At 49.9% G+C, this 21,518-nt stretch overlaps 1 protein-coding gene across 1 annotated transcript in view; it reads right to left on the reverse strand.

Moving 5' to 3' along the window:
* TMEM132C (transmembrane protein 132C) overlaps positions 1–19,515 on the reverse strand; it is a 354,656-nt gene extending 335,141 nt beyond the window's left edge. Inside the window, exon 1 of the mRNA XM_049866224.1 lies at positions 19,248–19,515. Within this exon, the coding sequence (XP_049722181.1) occupies positions 19,248–19,332 (85 nt within the window). The 5' untranslated portion in view covers positions 19,333–19,515. The remainder of the gene's footprint in view (positions 1–19,247) is intronic.
* Between the last annotated feature and the right edge of the window lie 2,003 nt (positions 19,516–21,518).

Consider the following 21,518-nt stretch of genomic DNA (forward strand, 5'->3'; position numbering starts at 1 on the left):
GGCACCTCGGCTTCATTTCCTCCTACAGCAGACTGGCTGCATCCACACAGTTGGAAACCTGGCTACATACAGGCAGCTCACAGCCTCACCTTCATCAACTCCCCGAGAGGAAAGGGGCTGTGTCAGCCATGGCCCCTTCAGGTGCAAGTGAGAGAAACAGTGCCCGGAGAGGGCACAGGAGGCGTTTCTAGTCCCCACAGATGACAAGCCCAGACACATCTGATTCTGGCTTTCCAAAGGCATCAGGAGCCCACCTCTCATCAACAAGCAGCAAGGTTTTCATCTTCGCCCATTTTGTTCTAAGGGAAACTGCTCCCCCTGTGACGTGGCCATCAGCAGCCACTGGCTTATAGCCTTCCACTTTCACAATCCCCGTGCCAGCAAGATCCTCTCCTCGCAGTGCCATCCAAGGTCTCCGACGGATACTCATCTTACCTGTCTGACCTGCCCTGGGCCAGGTGCCCCACTCGGAACCCATCGTGGTGGCCAGGGCTTGGAGTGCTCCTGTTTGTAAAACCAGGGCCAGGTATCCATCCTGGGCCCCAGAATCAAGCTCAGACACATCCAGGGACTCGTTATCCGGGCAGTATAATCAGAACAGAGAGACTGGGGGCTGAGCAGTCTGAGGTGCCAACTGTCCATCCCAGAGCATTTTGTTCCAGGTCCAGCCTGGAAAAACACCAGGCCAAGCAGGATCCTAACAAGCGGGACTGAGGCACGTGCCCAGGACAAATCTATGATAATAAGGAGGCTGCTGTGACCACGTGCTAGTCCACTGGGCCAGCACTGTCCTGGAAGCCGGGGGGCACCGGTGGGTCAGTCTAGGTAGTTCACACTGCAGTGAGAACAGCTGCTCAACCTTGGCGGTTAAACAGACCAAAGCTCACCTCTCGCTTCTAGCACCCAGGCCAGCAGGGGTTACAGCACTCTGGAGGACTCAGCCTACACCTCTACTATTGCTGTCGGGGGGACGAAAGCACGGGGACTTGTACAAGGGCTCTTAGAACCTTTGCCTAAAAGTGACATGTCATTCCACCTTGCATCTAATTGGCCAGAGCGCCACACGTTACTAGTAACTCCAAAGAGGGGAGAGGACACAGATCCATGTGTGCGTGTGCAAGGAGCAGAAAGGACGTATTTGTGAACAGCACCTGGGACCTCCGCAGCCTTGCGGGTGTCCATTAGGACCAGCTGGGCACGGGGGAGGGAGGCAGCAGTTCCCCGGAAGAGTTGTTGTTGTTAGCTGCCCTTGAGTTGGCCACACCTCATGGCGACCCCATGCACAACGGAACGAAATACTTCCCGGTCCTTCGAGATCCCCATGATGGATCACAGATCAGACCGTTGCGATCCACAGGGTTTTCACTGCCTAGTTTTCAAAAGCAGATCGCTGGGCCTTTCTTCCTAATCTGTCTTAGGGTGGAAGCTCTGCTGAAACCTGGCCAGCATCATGGCAACACGCAAGCCTCCAGTGACAGCTGGTGGCTGCACGTGAGGTCCACGGGCTGGGAATTGAACCTGGGTCTCCCGTGTGGAAGGTGAGAACTCTATGTCTCCTGCCCCCCGTAAAGGCAGGGAGTGTGATTCCCAGTAGAAGGGTGTAGGGCAGGCAGAACATAAGAGTGGCCTAGAACGCTGTGCTGGGCCTTCAAATCTCTGCATTTTAATATACGTTGAAACCACTAGTTATACACACTGAAGAGACCATCCCAGACATAGATTCCAAGAAGAAATAAGAGTTCAGGGATATTTTTTTCTTTTGTTGTTTTCCTACCTTTCTCTGGGTCAGTAAATCTATTTTCCAGTTGATCTTCTCGTTTTCTTCTTCAATCTTCAAAGATTTTACAAAAATGTCAAAATCCTAATCACTGTCCATTGGTTGCCATCAAAATCGCTATATTGAAAATTCCAATGTGCTTAATAATTACCCAAACTCCAATGACAAAAGACGCATATATATATATATTTTTTAAGGCCCCATATTTTCTCTTTCTGTTAATTTGGAATTTTAACAAACACCTGGAAGCTGATGACCAGAAGGGTTGTTAGAGTAACACCAGAACATTTCTTATAAAGAACGGCCCCTGCCCTCCCCACGAGACAGGTATATCACAGTATTACATTCTGAACAGCACTCTATCTGAAGTACAGACTGATTCACAGAACAAACTCAATTCCAGGAAAATGGCTGAATGTTTTTTTCTTAAGTAAATTCTTTTTTTGCCAATAACCTCTATACCCCCTCCCTCCAAAATAGAAATGATAAATTGAAACCTAAGAATGCTCCAGAGGGACAGAAAGTGGACTGGTGGTTGCCAGGGGCTGAGGGCGGAGGATGGGGAGTGACTGCTGATGGTTGCGGGTTTCTTTCTGGCCTGAGGAGAATGTTCTGGAACTAGACAGTGGTCATGTTGCACAGCTTGGTGAATGTACCGAGAACCACTGCATTGCACACTTCAAAGGGACGAATTTATGGTATGTGAATAACAGCTCAATAAAAAAAAAAAATTCAAGGAAATCCTGTAAGGAATCCACTTCTAATTTCTTAACAGCTACAGCAGTGGTTGTCAAACGGAGCAGAAGGGAGAGGTTTTGACCCCCAGAGGACACTGGAAATGTCTGGAGACATTGCTGCTCCTCACAGCTGGGAGGGGGTGCTGCTGGCACGGAGTGGGTGGAAGAAAAGCCTTGAGTGCAGGGTTAAAGGACACCTGGACCAGCGCAGGGTTAAAGGACACCTGGACCAGCGCAGGGTTAAAGGACACCTGGACCAGCGCAGGCGAGACTCCAAAGTCCTCCAGCAATGGCATGGCTGCGGGAGCTTTCTCCCAGCTCCAGGTGTTTACTTTCCCTCAGGTGTGCTCTGAGATAACTCCGAGACCTCCTTTGCTGGCGCAGAACACGGCAACTTCCTCGACAACTGAAGTTTTCCAGATTCCGGTCCTTGCTTTCTGCCCTGGTCGCCTCACTATTTGCAAGGTCTAAAGGCTGCAGTGGTGCAGTGGTTAAGAGCTTGGTTGCTAACCAAAAGGTTGGCAGTTCAAATCCACCAACCGCTCCTTGGAAACCCTAGGGGGCAGTTCTGCTCTGTCCTATAGGGTCGCTGTGAGTCGGAATGGACTCCACAGCAGTGGGTTACGGGTTAAAGGCTGCAGGTGGGCACGGTGGCACTTCAGCGGTAGAATTCTCGCCTTCCATACAGGAGACCCAGGTTGGATTCCCGGCCACTGCATGTCAAGGTCAGCCACCACCCATCTGTCAGCAGAGGCTCGTGTTGCTATGATGATGACCAGGTTTCACTGAAGCTCCCAGACTAAGACGGCCTACAAAGTAAGGCTTGGTGATCTACTTCCAAAAACCAGGCAATGAAAACCTGACAGTCTGATCCACAACTGATCATGGGGCTGGTGCAGGGCCAGGCAGCATTTCCTTCCACTGTATGAATCGCCATGACGTGAGGGCCCAACGAACGTCACCTAACGAGAGCAACAAAGGCTGTGGGCTCGACTTCGCCAGAAGGGAGGCAGTTGTATCTATATACTCATTGCCATCGAGTCGATTCCAACTCATGGCAACCCTGTAGGACAGAGTAGATCTGCCCCTTAGAGTTTCTAAGACTGTAATCTTTATGCAAGCAGGCTACCACAACTTCCTTCTGAGGAGTGGCTGGTGGATCTGAACTGCCAACCTTTTGCTTAGTAGCCAAGTGCTTGGCCACTGCACCACCAGGGCTCTGGTTCATTTACTAAAGCCTGGGAATGACCTGGAGCCCCTGGGTGGTGTAAACGGTTAACACGCTCATCTACTAAACACAACAGTTGGAGGTTCAAGTCTACCCAGGTATGCCTCAGAGGAAAGGCCTGGCAATTGGTCTACACCCAATAACTCAGCCGTTGAAAACCCTACGGAGCATAGTTCTGCTCTAACACACGTGACGTCGCCATGAGCCAGAGTCGACTCGGTGGTAACAGACGGTGGCAGGACGGGTCTAGAAAAAGTCGGCACCAAGACCAGATGAAGGGGACAGCTACCCGGATCGCTCTTCAGTGTGGCTGACCTCCTGGTGTGACGACCCCTTATTCATCGTTCTCAAATGCTCCACCGTGTTTATACGGCTGCAAAGAGAGCCTTTGTTTTTTGTCTTCCTTTAGATCTGCCCTTTCAAAATCTTGGGAAGTCATCCTTCGACCTCCTCCAGAAGCCCCGCTTCCACGTTATAGGCCAGGGGATGCAATCAGGAGACTCAAACCATGGGCAGAAAAGGCCGCAGGTACCAGGTGTGCCGACCCGCTTGCATCTGTGCCCTGGGCCAATCTGTCCAAGTACAATGCGTGCGAGGTAATCTTGGTAAAACACAAGGGGACCTTTAAAAATGTCATCAGTTATGCATTCGTTTTAGTGTTTACTGGGAAAAATACAATTAGCATATGAAACTGCTCAGGGCAAAGCTCAGATTGAGAAAAGATCTGAAAGAGAGGAGCACTGTTATTAAATAGACGGTAGCACAGACGATACTAATATACGGCAAAAATTATTTGAGAATCATATCGGAAAAACCACAAATTAGACAATGTTGACTGAAGAATTCCAAGCAATTTTCTGTCTTTGAAGATGGGGGCTTACACACAGCTCTTGGGCATACTTCCTTTCTTTCAGAAAATCCTGCAAAAAGTTTTATGAATCCGTGTGTGTGTGTGTGTGTGTGTGTGTGTGTTCCAGCTGAATCCCTAAAAACCAAGTACCCTTTGTTCTCTGAGAAAGCTGTGAAGTCACCCACCGCTAACCTGAATGAAGATGCTAACGTTTTGTTTACTAATGCAGATACTGTAGTCGCAGCACTAGTGCCAGGGGTGGGAGGGGGGTCAAAGGCGAGTCTTCATTTGGGGGCACTGAGTTTACATTAATGGTGGTGGAATGATCTGGAAAAGGGTAGTGAAAATGGTTGCGCAACTTGAAAAATGTCATGGGTGCCACTGAACTGTACATGCAGAAATTGTTGAGATGGGGTGTTTCTCTATGTATATTCTCAACACACACACACACACACACACACACATCCCAGTCACCTTACACCAGTGTTCACTGCAGCACCGTTCACAATAGCCAAAAGGTGGAAACAACTGAAATGTCCATCAAAAGATAATGGATAAAGAAAAGGTGGTCTACACACACCACGGAATGTTCCTCAGCCGTGAAGAGGAACGAAGCCCTGATACACGCCACAACGTGGATGAACCTGGAAAACGTTATGCTGAGTGAAGTAAGTCAGACACAACAGGACACAAACTGTATGATCCCACTAATATGAAACAGGCAAATGTCCGCACGCTCGGCTAACAGAGACGTTGGAGGTTCGAGTTCACCCACAGGTGTCTCGGAACAAAGGCCTGGTGACCTACGTCCAAAAAACCAGCCACTGAAAACCCTGTGGAGCACGGTTCTGCTCTGACATGTGTGGGGTTGCTCTGAGCTGGAGGTGACTCAACGGCAATTTTGTGTGTGTGTGTGTGTGTGTGTGTGTGTGCTTTTATAAGATATTGTCCTTGTTTGCTGAAGTAGATTGTTCAACAGGCAAGGTAAGCACAGTCCATACCTTGCTTACCAGATCATCTGCAGTGAGCAATTTCACATTTTTTCACCCCATCAAAGGTTCTGCTTTTACGTACGGCTGCCAGCTGTCTCCCTTCCAACCCCACAGCACATCCCTGCAGAATCGAAGCCTCTTTTCAAATTGACGAGACCTGACCGGGCAGATCACCCCGTAAGCAAAGTCCGTGCAGGCTTCCTTGTGCTTATTCGCTAATCGGTAGTGAACGACCTCACCGTGCTTTCCTTGCCTCCTGGATAATCCACCCCTGCTCGTTTGCAGGAGGCGCAAACCAAACGTTCACGAGGCAGCCCGTCTACTCAACAACTTATTCTGAAACAGTCCAGGAGGAAACAAGATCAATGCACTTGTCCTTGAAAGATTTCTACCCATTCAAAGTCGTTTCAACATAAAAATCACCACGACAATGCCCAGCCATGTCTCACCGCGTGTGCTTTTTATTTATAACAGAAGGAGACAGAATCCAACTCAGGTGGTTCAAGAGCCTTCAAAGAAGGAACTGCTGTTTGGTGCCATCAAGTTGATTTCTCCTCACAGTGACCCTGCGTGACGGAGCAGAACTGCCCCACAGGGTTTTCTAGGCTGTAATCTTTACGGGAGCAGATCAGCAGGTCTTTCTCCAGTGGAGCCGCTGGTTGGGTTCAAACCGCCAACCTTTCAGTTAGCAGAGGAGCGCTTAACTATTGCACCACCAGGGCTCCTTAACGAAGGGACTACTCATCTGGGAAACAAAACGGAGGTGCTGGGTTGGATATGAAACAGCAAGACACCATCTTCATCTGGGGAGGCCAGAGGGGGAGGGCGGGTTATTCAAGTACAGCAAGATGTAGGGTCTGGGACAGGGTCACCCAACGGAAGCCATTGTCACCAAGAAGGAGGGACTCTGGCACAGACACAAATATGAGCCAGAGCAGGGAAGGAGCCGGGAGTAAATGCCCCAGCCTCTCCCTTCTACTGTCCCCCAGTCTCCCACCAGTGCCTCCCAATGGCCAACTCCCAGTGGAATCCAGCTGGCATGGGAACCAGCAGTTGCCATCTTCAGTCAACCTCCTGGGGCTCAGGGCAGGGTGGAGAAGAATGGAGAATACATCTTGGGTATGGACAAATGGAAATAAAAAAGCCAAATATGCATGAGCCATTTGACCCCGGCCCCTTTTTTTAAAATAATATTTTATTGTGTTTTCGATGAAGGTTTACACAGCAGTTTAGGCGGCCATTTAAAATTTTCTACACAAATTGTTCAGTGACATTGGTTACACTCTTCACAATGGGTGAACACTCTTATTATTTCTGTTCTGGCTGTTTTGTTTCATCTGACCCTTTCCAATAACTCTGTGAGGCCAGTTTTCCTAGCTCCACTGCACAGATACAGAAACCAAGGCTCAGGAGCGTTAAGCGGCTTGGCTGTGTTTTTACAACAGAGCAGGAATTTGAGCCCTAAGTCTTGTTCTTGCCTCCCCAGTGGGACCTGTCAGGTGAGGCAGGGGTGCTGACGTGCTGAAACCACTCCTTTTTTGAGCTGACTGGGTCTCTTCCGGAGCCCTGGTGGCATAGTGGTTAAGTGCTACAGCTGTTAACCAAAAGGTCACCAGTTGGAATCCACCAGGTGTTCCTTGGAAACCCTATGGGGCAGTTCTACGCTGTCCTATAGAGTCACTATGAGTCAGAATAGACTTGACAGCGACGAGTTTTTCAGGGTCTCTTTCCACCAGTTCTCAGGCCCGCCTCCTGCATGGCCTTATTTTGCCTCTGGCATTGAAGAGAGAGCCGGCTGACAGGCGAGCGATAGATGATGTGTGCCTCCCTGGGTTCAGGCAACTCTGACACAAACTCCGTTAGGAAAATCCATCTTCCTGCCGCCTCCTGCCCAGACATACTAACTCAGGTGGCTTTCTGGGGAGGAAAGAGATGCGACCAGTGGGCAGGGCCATCCTCTGTCCTCTTTGCTGGTATTGCTCCTACTCCTGAGACTGGACCTGTGGGGATATTCACTATTTATTTCTGGCCCCAACCACTCACTTTTTTTTTTTTTTTGCAACAGCACCTCAATTTTCCTCTGCACCCCACTTTCAGCCCTCCTGGGCTCCACTACAAGCTCCTGGCCTGGTAATTAGAGTACATTATATTCCATCGACCAGCTTGGTTGGTTCCCAGATGGGCACGTGAACCAAACAGAGCCAAGGAGACACGGTGTGGGCTTTGCTGGGGTTACTGGGAGAGAGATGTTTGATCTCTCAAAGGTGAGGGTATAGAACCACCAAAAGCTACCATGTGGCACCTAAAAATAAGCCAGCATTCCAACAGGCAAAGCAAAGAACTAATAAAACAAGTCCTGGCGACCTACTCAACACTTGGACCAAGCCACGTTGGATGCCAAATGTCAGAACATTTTTATCAGAAGAAACCCTGTGTCCATTAGCAGAAACTTGCCACTGTTCCAGTGATTCTGACATTCATTTGCTAAGATAAAGCCCCCGTCCAGGGTGTTTTCCACTGTTGACAAGGAAATTCTGGTCTGTGTTATAAGTTGACTCATTTCATGTGGCTGTTTCTAGGAACCCATGGTTCTCAAAAAAGAAGAGTCTCCTGCAGCTCACCAGAGAGAAAGAGGCAGGGGGCTCGGAGAGGCTGGGTCACTTCGCTGGAGTGACTGAAACAGAGGCGATGAAGGGCTCTGCCCTAGTTGTTGTTGTTGTTAGATGCCATCGAGTCGGTTCCCACTCACAGTGACTCTATGCACAACAGAACGCAACACTGCCCGGTCCTGCGCCATCCTCAAAGCCATTGTTGCAGCCACTGTGTCAGTCCATTTCATCGACGGTCTTCCTCTTTTTAGCTGACTCTTTGCTTTACCAAGCATGATGTCCTTCTCCAGGGACTGGTCCCTCCTGACAACATGTCCCTAGTACGTGAGACAAAGTCCTGCCATCCTGGCTTTTAAGGAGCATCCTGGCTGGAATTCTTCCTGCCCCAGCTAGAGGCCACTTATGAAATCGCCGCCATCTAAAGACTTCTAGAACGTAAATTTTACTCCTCTGTTTTTCTGAGCTATCAAGAGCTAACAGAGTGGAAACAAGACTTACTGGATCCATTGGGGCTGGGGGAACCCCCAAAACTAACGCCCGGAAATAATCTTTAAACCTTGAATGGAAACTATCCCATGAAGCCATTCTTAAACTAAACAACGGTTTAGCCCAATTAACAAAGAATGTTTGCCTTGAGCAGTATGCTCTTACTGAGAATTATCTACAGGAGTTTAAGCTGACAACAGGTAAACTAATGCACAGGTGAGAAGTGTAAGGGGCAGAGAGTCTAAATTAATGATGAACCAATATGGGTAGAGACAGTGAGAATGGTGACATGCTGTGAGGTATGTAACCAATACCACTGAACTGTTCAGGTAGAAACTGTGGACGGATGTATGTTTGGTTGTGTACATTGCCCCTGAAAATAAATGTCCAAAGTAAAGAAAGATTCTGAAAACAAAACAGAGCTAACAGATGAGCTCAGAATGAAATACACACACACACACAAAGAAGGAAATACAGATAACATGTGAAGCCAAAGATAGAACTGAGGCATTTATGCCTTGGTTCATTCATTCATTAAATATTAACATGGCATAAATGGTTTGCACTCGACTACTAATCTAAAGGTTGGCGGTTCGAACCCACCTGGCAGTGCCGCAGTAGAAAGGCCTGGCAATTTGCTTCCTTAAAGATTACGGCCAAGAAAACCCTATGGGGCAGTTTTACCCTGTAACGCATGGGGTCACCATGAGTTGGAACTGAATGTCAATGTTTTTTTGTTTGTTTTTTTAATAATACGTGTCAGGTGCTAGGGTTGGGGAACAACAAAACAGACATATTCAACAGAGAAGAAAATCTCTGCACCCACAAAGCTGAAATTCTGGGGGAGGGAAAAACAGATAAACAAATCCAACTGATGGTTTATCAAGAGGTGATAAGTGCAAGAGAAAAAAATAAAACAGGAAAGGGCATAGAAAGTGCTGGGACAAAGACGAGCAGGTGGCACAGCCGAGGAAGACTCTGGTGAGAAGGCGGCACTGAGTGGAGACCTAAAGAAGGTGAACGTCAGCCCTGTGGATGTCTTGAGGATATGGCAGGCACGTGCAAAGGCCCTGTGGTGGGAGTCTCCGTGGGGTGGTGAGCACCAACAGGGAGGGGAAACGGATGGAGCAGAGTGTGTGTGCGAGAAGAGGGAAGCTGGAGATGAGGTCAGAATGGTGGAGAGGGGAGAGGGCCACGGACCACACAGCACTTCACAGACCACTGTAAAGACTGTGGCTTTAGGTCTGAATTGGGCGGGAGACTCTGGAGGGTTCTGAGTAGGGGACTGCATGATCTGACTGCTGGTCAAGAAAAGACTGAATGGGGGCCTCTCCAACCAAGACTCAGCTGGTGTCTCACGCATATGATAGAATGCCTGGTGTTCCCCTTGGTGTTTTGGAAGAAAGTAAAGGCTGTCTCTACAGGATGCCTGACAATTTAACAAGAAAGTGATGGTACCAGGTCCTCAGCAGTGTGTGTGCTCGGAGAACAGGAGGTGAAGAATTTCAAGAGAAATAAAATCCCCTTTGCCTGAGACCAAATCTCTAAAGGCACCCCAGACCCCTGGGAATCAGTGAGAAACTGCATTTGCAGACTGTAATGGGGAAGCAGATCCCCCAGAACTCACAGGTGACCTCCCAGCCAAAACCACTCACTGCAGCCATCTCATGACACCCAAAGGGGCTGGGGGGTCAGGCCCAAGAGCTAAGCTCTGGTCAACCAGTGGCTAGGAGTGGCCGATTCCAGCAAGGAAATGGCACTTTGTTAACAGGATACGAGCAGAGTAGATGAAAACGCTGAGTCTGAAGGCAACTGAGTAAAGTCTGCTCTCTGAGCCCATTCACTGCTTATAGTTAAAAAGGGGAACATAAAGGAAATGGTGGCCTGGGGCTGGGTACTGACCCAAAAGGCTGAAATAAGCCAAAGAAACTAGTACATTTCCCCTTAAGAAGCACAGAAGATGGAACAGAGCTTGAGCAGAACAAATACCCCCCAAATGGAGGCTACCCCCGGATTTTTTTCTTATAAATGAGGACAGCAGAGAGGGAGACCTTTTGGGGTTGCTTTAGGTGCCTGGGTGGTGTAAATAATTAATGCGCTCTGCTGCTAACCAAAAGGTTGGAGATTCGAGTCAAGCCAGAGATGCCTCAGAAAAAAGGCCTGGTAATCTCCTGAAAAACCAGCCACTGAAACCCTGTGGAGTGCAATTCTACGCTGACAAACACGGGGTCACCGTGAGTTGGGGTCGACTGGACGGCACTTGGTTTTTAGGTTCCTGAGGCGTTAGATCTTATAGGTCCCCAGGAACTCAACCTAGAGCCCATAAAGACTAAAGAGAGCACCTCAGGGAGGTTAGATCTCTGGTCAGCAAGAAAGGGTCAGCAATAGATGTTGCTATGACAGTGTCTGGTCCACAGTAGGAACGGGAAGGATGTCTACTGAATAAATGAATGGATGGATGAATGAATGCCAAATCAAACAGAAGCGGGGACAAGTCCACCCTGGACTGGAGGCGAGTCTGGAGGTGGAGAAGGCCATGACGTCTCTGATGCAGCTCTGTGTGTGCGTGACTGAGGCAGGCTGGGCTGTGGTCCTGGGCCTCCAGGATCCCTGTGAGAAGCAGTCAGGCAAGTGGACTTTGGTTTCCCTCGCTGTGTTTGGTTGGTTGCATGGGTTTTGCCTGCCCTGCATCCAACCTCCTTTTTCTGATACAGCCTGATTTGTCATTGGGGCACCATTCCTTCCACACTCCTTGTCCAAGTGGTTTGGGTAGAGATGATCTCACCCCCAGGCTCCAGGCACCCGTGTGTCCCAGACCTGACCAATCAGAAAATTCCACTCCCTCTATTCACAGGGACTGGTTCTGCGTTGGGCCAGGGAATCAAGTGAGTACCATGAAGGTCAGCCCTGCAGCTTCTCCTACAATCATCTGGGAAGTCACTTTGTTGGAGGTGCTATGTGAATATCATGCAAGCTTAGAGCTGCTGGTGACAATGATGACCACCCAAAAATGAAGCCAACACAGAGGACAGTGAAGCCAAAAGATGGAGAGAAACACTGTCTAATAGCATTGCCCGATCACCTGGATCCAGCACCACCTGAAGTCCACCCTAGACTTTTCAGTTACCTGAGCTAATACATCCTTTCTTTTTTGTTTGCTTACATATGATTTGCTTAAGCTGGGTTTCTCAGCATTTGCAACTAAAAGAGTTCTGACGAATAAGATGAGTACTTGCTTTAATCAGGCAAGTGGGAGAAAGAATGCTCAGGACCTCAAGCACAACCCCACTGTTTCCAATGGAGACAAGGCAATGATTCCAGTGTCCATCCTGGTTATGGGAGGAATGAGTTTCTTACTTTGGCTTAAATTCACCACTAAGCTGGAACTCAATGATAAGACCAGAACTAGCCATTTGTCGGAGGGGGGGGGGCGCTTGCCTTAAAGTTCCTTTCTTGGTTTTGAGAAGGGGAGAATCCCTTATTGCCTCAAAGAGTTGCGAATCAACTACCACATGCCTAAGCAGCTGGTGCTATGGCCACATTTCTACAGCATCTTCAGTCCGGTGGGACAGTGAGGAAACACGGGCAAAAGCAAACATTATAATTAAGGGGCCAGAGGGACCAATTGAGCAGGAAAGATGAAAAGAGTTAACTGCAGTGTTGAGAAAAAACATAAAACCGAGTGGAGACACGGGGGCTGCCTTGGACGGCTCTGCTGACTCCAGGGAATCAGAGGGAGACGCGTGCTTAAGACAGTATCGAGAGTATGATTAAGCGAAGCTAAGTGGAATCACATCTAAGCTGTATTTAAACATGAAGTATGTCATGAATGTCTTAGAATATAAATCCCTGGCTATCTGTTTAAAAAGAAACCCGTTGCCGTCGAGTCGGTTCCAACTCATAGCGACCCTGTAGGACAGAGTAGAACTGCCCCAAAAGGTCTCCCCGGAGCGCCTGGGAGATTTGAACTGCCAACCTTGAGGTTAGCAGCCGAGCTCTTAACCACTGCGACACCAGGCTCCAGCTATCTGTTTAGGTCTACAATAAATGCACACCTCACACTTGACCAGCTTTCTCATTCTCTGATATTATCAAACACATTGTCTGTTTATATTATCCTCTGTTACATACAGGTTTCTACTACTGTATTGTGTGAGTCTCCTTTATAGCTTTAATAATAATACAAAAAATAATAGTTGTGATTTATTGAGGAGTCCCTGGGTGGTGCAAATTGTTAACACATTCGGCTGCTCACTGAAAGGTTGGAGGTTTGAGTTCACCCAGAAGTGCCTTGGAAGAAAGGCCTGGCAATTCTGAAAAAATCAGTCACTGAAATCCTATGGAGCACAGTGTTACTCTGACACACTTGGGATCACCAGATTGGAGTTGGCTCGACAGCAACTGGTTTATGATTTATGGAACTTGGACTATGTCCCAAGCCTTACTGTGCTAAGTATCTTAAGCCCATTTTTTCATTAAATGTCTTCAACCCCCCACCAAAAAAAAAAAAAGCATTGCCATTGAGTCAATTCTGACTCATAGTAATCCTATACAACCGAGTAGCTGTCCCGTATGGTTTCCAAGGACCAGCTGGTAGATTTGAACTGCCGACAGCTGAGCTCTTAATCACTGTGCCACCAGGGCTCAATGATGTTATAAAGTAGATATTATTTCCCTACTTTATAGAATAAAAACTGAGGCTCAGAAGAGCTGTCATTTGTTCTGGGCTTCCGGACACATCCTGGCGGGACGGACATCTGCTAATTTTGCGTCCTGCATCCATCCCACCTGCTTTTGGAAAGAGCTCTTCGATTTTGCTCTGGAAGGGGTACCCTTTCCCACTGAATACAAAATGGCAGAGCTGTCGATCAGACTGTCTTTCTCTCTTCTAGACAAACATGGGCACAGGCACCCCGTCCTCATCCCCGGCTGCACCTCACAGTCACCTGGCAGTCAATTCACCGAGACGACATGACAATCTTCAACGCGTATGCACCTAAAAACAGGGCTTCAAAATACATGAGGCAAAAGCTGAGAGAACTGACATGAAAAACAGACAAGCCCACAACTCATTTGGACACCTCAGCACTCCCTCCCAGTGACTGACAGAACGAACTGACGAACATCAGTAAGGATACGAAGGCCTGGGCAGCACTACAGACAGGCAGAGACATTTTGTGATCTTGGGTTAGGCAAAGATTTCTCGGGTGTGACACCAAAAGCACAATCCCTAAGAAGAAAAAAATTCCTAAATTAACCCTCTTTAAAACCTCTGCTCGTCCAGAGATACAAAATGGGAGAATACATCTATAGGAACATATCTGATGGAGGACTTGTTTCCAGAATACATAAAACCCCATCAAATAGCAATAACAGGGAAACGAACAACAGATTAAAAGTGGGCAAAAGATTTGAAAAAGAAACTTTACCAAAGAAGATATAAAGATGGCAAGTAGGTACAGGAAAGAGAGTGTTCAATGGCATTGCTCACGAAGGTGCAAACTAAAACCCCAATGAAATCACTACGCACCTATCAGAAAAAAGCCGTAACAAAATCAGACAAAACAAAATGGATGCCATCAAGTGCTGCCAGAGATAGAGAACAACTGATACATTGCAGCTTCTTATAAAGTTACACACGCATTTGCCATACCACGCAGCAACTGCATGTCCTAGGTGTTTACCCAAGAGAAGTAAAACACGGCTTCACACAAAAACCTGTCTGTGAATACTCATAGAGACTTTTCTCACAATTGACAAAACTGAAAATAATCCAAATGTCCTTCTACTGGGAACTTAGTAAACAAGCAGTGGCATATCCATTCAATGGAATACTACTCAGCAGTAAAAAGGAAAACATGGCGGATACGTGAGCCAATATCAAATGGATCACTCTAGGCGAAAGGCGGCAGGTTCACTCCGCAGAACCTCGTCTGTATGGCATCAGGAATGAGGCAGAACTGTGGGGACAGAAAACACATCAGTGGTTGCCAGAGGCTGAGGTGGGGGAAGGAGGTGGCTATAAAGAGCCATGAGGACCTCTTATACTTTAATTGCGGGTGGTACTGTTTACATAACGGTGTGCATTTGTTCAGAGTCATAGAACCGTACACTCAAAACAGTATATTTTCTGTACAAAAATTACACCTTAATAAAGTTTTTTAAAGCTTTTTTGAAAAAAAGTAGATGGCTGTAAAAGTATTCTCTCAGACTTTTCACTTTATTCCATTAATTCAGTAGTACTCCCCTTTACTGTCAATTAATACACAGAAGAACCATTTTTATGAACCTTGCTTTTCACGAGTACGGATGTCTGAAACACCTAATACACCCAAAGGCTCTGCCTTAACCTCCACTTCCGGAGGTGTTAACTACACTATAGCGGAGAGCTCTGACTTCTCTGCCTGACCCGGCCAACCTCGCGATGAGGAAGGGCTGGAAGGAAAAACTCAGCTGTCCCAGGGAAGGGTCAGGCAGACAGCATGAGAGGAAAGAGGAGACTCAGATAAACACCCCATCCAGAGAGGAGCACCCCATCAGCTTTGTCCCACCGTAGTCATACGGAAAGGAGCACCCAAGGTTGGGAGTCTCTGGGTGGTGCAAATGGTGAACACAGGAGGCTGTTAACTAAAAGGTCAGATGTTCGCGTCCACCCAGAGGCACCTTGGAAGAAAGGCCTGCCAAACCACTTCTGGAAAATCAGCCACTGAATACCCTATGGAGCACAGGTCTACTGACACGCACAGGGTCCCCATGAGTTGAGACAGCACCTAGAGAAAGCCTGGACAATCCAAAGGTTTTTGTTTTTCAAATGCATTTGGTGGCTGTCACGGATGGAATAATGCCCCCCCAAAATATGTGTCAACTTGGCTAGGCGATGATTCCCAGTATTGGGTGACAGTCCACCATTTTGTCATCTGATGTGATTTTCCTGTGTGTTGTGAGTCCCACCTCTATGATGTTAAAGAGGCAGAATTAGCACCAGTTATGTTAACGAGGCAGGACTCAGCCTACAAGATCAGGTTGTGTCTTAAGTCAATGTCTTTGGAGATATAAAAGAGAGAATCAAGCACCGAGACAGGGGGCTCTCAGACCACCAAGAGACAAGAGCCAGGAGAATAGCGTATCCTCTGGACACTGGGTCCCTGTGCTAAGCAGCAACTTGACCAGGGGAAGATCGATGACAAGAAACTTCCCCCAGAGCCGACAGAGACAGAAGCCTCCCCCTGAGGCTGGCGCTGTGGGACTTCTACCTCCTAACTGTGACAGAATAAACTTCTCTTTGTTAAAGCCACCTACTTGTGGTGTTTCTGTTACAGCAGCATGAGATAACTAAGACAGTGGCCAAATGATCTAAAGTGAAGTGGGGGCTATTTGGGGTACTTATTGTCCTTTCGCATGCAAATCTTCATATATTTCACTGCAAAAGTCATCAGTATGTACAACTTTGCACAGGGTGCAACGGTAGACGCAGCTTGGGGGTGTAATACAATATATATAACATTAATATCATACTAATAATATATAAAATGTATGTTGTTGTGAGCTGTTGAGTCTATTCTGACTCACAGGGATCCTACATGACAGAGTAGAGCTGCCCCCATAAGGTTTCCTATGCTGTCGTCTTTGCAGGAGCTGATCACCAGGTCTTTTCTCCTGTTGAACGGCTGGTGGGTTCAGACCTCTGACCTTTCAGTTAGCAGCAGATTGCTTAACCCTTGTGTCGTTGAAGCTTCTTTATAACACCACCCCACCCAGTGCCATCGAGTCGATTCTGATTAAAACACACATATACGATAATAACACATTATAAAAACAATGATATATAGTATGTATCATGACCCCATGTTACTTCTGTCTGTCTATCCATCTACCCGCATCACCACTCTAAGATCTGAAAAATTCTGAATCTTGAAAGACGTCTGGCCCCACAGATTTCAGAAAAGGGATACGGTCTTGTATAACCTTCCCAGCTGTCTCCTGTGTGAGTGACAACCACCGCTAAACTCCTGAGAACATGTCAGCCCTCCACCATCCTTCTACCTGCCTTCTGTGGGCCAATTCACTACCTCTACCTTGGAAACTCTGGTGGTGTAGTGGTTAAGAGCTAGGGCTGCTAACCAAAAGGTCAGCAGTTTGAATCCACCAGGCGCTCCTTGGAAACTCTATGAGGTGGTTCTACTCTGTCCTGTAGGGCCACTATGAGTGTAATGGACTGGAATGGAGGGCAATGGGTATTTGGTACCTCAGCTAAAGTGTGTGATTTCAGGAAAAGAATACCAGTCCTGTGCATGGAACCTGCCAAGACCAATTAAGTCTACTTCAAACCCTGATGAATTGCAAAGCCTGTAAATTCACAGTCAGAAATAAACATACAATTGGTATTAAAAATTGACCAGCGGTTTCAAGGATTCCAGAAATCAGCACTTAAACCCTTGGACAGAAAAAAATCTGACTTTTTTTTTTTTTTTTAAAGATAACACAGATTTGAGCAAGGGTTGAAAACGTTCCGCTCTTTAAGAAATGTTAGGGAGCAAACCTCTTCCTCCTGGGGGAATGAGGGAACCAAAGGCGGGGGGTGAACTGCTGCTCTCCATCATGAGAAACAAACTGAAAATTATTTTACAGAGAATGAAGGGCCAACCCACGTGCCCTCACACCAAGCGGTGAAAAGCGTCAGCCAAAAGCAAGGAGGGAAAACCCCACCAAATCAAGCCAAGCAGGAGGCAGAGGCAGCTCCGGGGTCTAGACACAGATAATTATGGGGCAACAACCCCTTTGCTGTGTAAACAGCAGCTTCAAAACCAGCCCTAGCTCCCCTTTCCAATCAAACTGCTGCTCCAGCCCCTTCGACACAGAAATTTGGAGCAGCCACTACTTAAGTTAAATGGAAATCACCTAAACAAAAATAAAAAGAATGTGAACTTTAATGAAGAAAAGCCTCCTTAAAAAAAATTCTGAGCCGTCACCTGATCAAATCCTCACTAGGACGTGGGGGGGAGGGGGGAGCTGAGTGAGGACTGTCGCCCTTTGCTCAAAATGACACTCCCACCTCCCTTTACAAAGTGCTTTCTGTCTATTAAGTCATTTTAGCATTAAAAAAAAATGAAAAGAAAAAAAGCTGCGCAGTACGTTGGGAAGGGATTTTCGCACTTGGGGAAACTGAGTTTTAGAAATTCATAAATGATTGAACACAGAGCTCAGAGCAGAATTCAGACACCAGACTCTGGATGTTTTGCCGTTAAAACAGAAAAGGACACCCCACCCCACCCCACGCCTCCCACCCATTCTCTCCCTACACACTCCAGTTTACCCGGAGCTATTTAAAACAGAAAGGGACCACTATTTAAAGCAACAGTTTCGCTGTCTGGGAACCTGCGCCCTCGGGGAGAGTAGATTTTTGGGGGGAATTTCAGAAGGTGCATAAAGACTTTGGAAAACCTAAGGCTACTCTTTGGCATCCTAGCCCAAAGAAAGACCTTCAGGCTCTGCGGTGGCGCACTTAAATGCCCGGGCTGCGGCCGCACGCGCGGCGGATAGCGAAGGCGCAGGAGGCACTCGTGCACACCCCGGTTTGCCCAAGCGAACCTGCAGACCTCTCGTCCCGCCAGGCGGCAGAAAGCAACCTTCTGGCTTCTTCTCTGGAACCCGCAGGCCGGGACCTCGAGCCGCTGCTTTGGGCTCAGCCTGGTCCCTGGTGGCGCCGAGACTGAGCTCGTGGCCATCCCGGAGCCGGTACCCTGCGGGAAGGCTCGCAGGGCCGGCCGCTCCCGGCTCGGAGGCCGCTCCTCTCCTGCTCCCGCCGCCTGCCTTGGCGCCGCCAGTCCGCACGACCCCTCGGGCCCCGCAACCGTGTCATTAACGGGCAGTGCTGTACCCGTGGTTGCTTTGGGCGAGCCCTGTGCGCTCTGCCGTGGCGCACTTAAATGCTGTGAGACCCAGGGGCAGCGGCGTCAGTCCCACTGCAGAGATGTGGAGAGTGAGCAAGGATAGCGCTGCTAGGAAGCCGGGTCCACCACGCGGAGCCCCGTCTGGCACCCGCCAACCTCGCCGGGCCTAATCTGGGGTCCCTGGAGGAAGTCCCGGATTCCTGCAAGCCGGGTCTCCAGTGCGCTGCGCGGTGAGCTCTCAGGAACCCCGTGTTTGCGGGAAAGAGATGCAAGGTGCTGGGTCTCCCCTCCTGGACTCAAGCCCCACAGTTTGGGCCGAGGGTAAGGCCCCCTAGCTGGAAGGAAGGGGGCGCAAAGGGCGGCTCCTCGCTCCTGGATTTCCAGCCCCACATCGCTGGGGGTGGAAGCGGCTTCCACGGAACTCTGGGACCAGGGACAGATATTGTGTCCCTCGGCCACGCCCCCTCCTCACCCCGGAACGGCACCTGGTCCGGGGTGGCAGGGTGGTCCCGGGCAGAGGACGCGGAAATCCTGAAGCCGCTGAATTTGCGCCCAACCACGGAGGGCCGCCGTGTCCTGCTGAGGCGCTGCCCGTGGGACCAAAGCTCACCAAAGTCCCCCGACACCGGGGTCTCGGGCACTTCCGAGGCCGGCGCCACAGGCGTCCGCGGTGCTTACCTTTGCCGAGCAGCGCGCCCAGCACCAGGCTCAGCGCTCCGCACAGCGGCGCCGCCGGCCCCGGGGCCGCGCCTTCGGAGCGCATCCTGCGTCCCGGCGCTCAAGCCGCCCGCGCGCTCGCGGCCCCCGCCGGCTGCCCCATCCCCGGCCGGCCACCCAGCAGCCGAGACGGTCGGGCCCGCCGCGTCCCCGCCGTCCGCGCCTGCCCGCCGCGTCCTGGGTGCGCGGCTCCGGCTCCCGGCTGCTCGCGCGCCCGCAGCCACGACAACTTTTCTCAGGCGGCAGCTCCAGCCGCCGGCCCGCCCCGCCCCGCCCCGCGCCACGCCCCCCGCCGGGCCCGCCCCCCGCCATTGCCACGCCCACCACCCGGCCCGGTCAGCGCGCGGGAGGGGAGGGTGAGCCAGGCGCGGGGCGGGGCGCGGAGAAAGAAGATCGGGAGGCGGGAGCAGGGCAGGGGGCGACGCCTGCTGGCGGCTCAGACGCACCCCCGGGGGCCGGTCCTCCTGCAACCAACCTCTGTATTTACAGCTCGTGCCTGCGCCCCGCCGCGCAGGTTCTGCAGAGTTCTGCCCAAGGACCTACGACTCAACATGGGGACCGCCCCTGCCCCTGGCCACCCTCCCGGGGACACTGCGGGCCGGAGGTCATCACCCCCCACTCCCCAACTTCAGGTCATCCCAGTTCCTGCTTTGAGGACCGGGAACTTCTGGAATTAAAAGTCCGGAGCGGCTGATGCAGGAAGGCCTCCCCGAGGGTTACTAGGTGGGAAAAGCAACGCGCAGCACCGCGTGCACAGGGACTAGGATGTGTATCGATGCGTACATACCTCTGTGTGTACACTCGTGTGTGTAATGCACAACTCGGTGGTACCTCTGGGACGTCCAGGTGAAGGGATCATTTTTCACTGTACACCCTTTTGTATGATTTGATCCCCCTCCAATTGCTTGTATAAACTATTAGGACAGGAATCCCCGCAGACTTGCCCTTGCCAGCAGTTTCTCTGCAGAGGCAGAGCCAGAAGACCCGTGCTCCATGCCCCAGTTGGTCTCCTGCGTCTGCCCCCTCCTAGCTCACTCCCTCATCGCTGTCGTCCCAGCGCTCCCCTGCCTGGGTACCGGATGCTGGGCCTCACCTACCCCAGGCAGTCTGAGCACCCTGAGATTGGGGCCCTCACTCTCCTGGGGTCCCGGAGAGAAGGTGCGCTGCGGACGGACACCGCCCCCAGCCACCCCCTCCTCAAGCCTCCACGGCAGCTCCGGGCGGCCCCCACACTGCCCAGTTCTTTTCCTCCATGGCCTAGGCCCGCCTGCCCCCTCCGTGGCTGGCTTCCTTCAACCTCAGAAAGGAAGCCCGACCGACCAAGCCAAGTGTCACCACAGCCAGGAATGAACTTCAAAATAAAAGAAATTCACAGATGGAATGAGAAGAAACAAAAGTGAAAGACCAGAAGCAACTGCAAATCCCTTTCTGAACTCCCAGCTCAGTCCTGGGGAACAGGAGCCACGCATAAGGAGAAACCGGGGGGTGGGCTTGCAGGGCCTTCCCCAGCAAGGGAGGCCTTCTGTCAGCTCCGTGGGGCTGGGGGCTTGTCCAGGATGAGGACTGCCTTCTGATTTTCTCAGTAGTTCCATTGACCTTCGATGGGGAGAAGGCAGCTGGGAAAACCCTAGCTGCTGTTAGTCTCTGTCAGGTGGACTCCCACTCGTGGTGACCCCATGTGGACTTAATGTGCGCAGAGTAGGACCGCTCCATGGGGTCTTCAAGGCTGTGATCTCTCCAAAGCAGATCAAGCAGGTGTCAGGCCTGTCTTCCCAGGGCCTCTGGACAGACTCAACAGCCAATCTTTCTGCTTCAGTTTTTGCACCACCCAAGAACCTAGGAAAACTCTAACCAGGCCCAAAAGGTAACTAAAAACATTGGTTCTGATAGGTCTGGATAACCAGCCAAACCATTGCCGTCCAGTTGATTCCAATTCCTAGGGGCCCTATAGAGTAGAACTGCCCCATAGGGTTTCCAAGGAGCAGCTGGTGCATTCGAACTGCCGACTTTTTTTAGTTAGCAGCCTGAGCTCTTAACCACTGACCACCAGGGCTCCTGATAAAAAAAAAAAAATTTTTTTTTTTTTTTTTCCTGATAGCAGAGACTAATTCTTTAAATGGATTATGCAGATAATTGCCCAATTCTTCACTTCTTTCAAGTTAGTGTAGACACAGCCTTTGGGAACAGCCATAAAGTAGACTTGGGCTCTTACAATAAAAAAAAAATAATAAG

This window comes from Elephas maximus, chromosome 22 (genome assembly GCF_024166365.1).
Source record: "Elephas maximus indicus isolate mEleMax1 chromosome 22, mEleMax1 primary haplotype, whole genome shotgun sequence".
NCBI lineage: Eukaryota > Metazoa > Chordata > Mammalia > Proboscidea > Elephantidae > Elephas > Elephas maximus.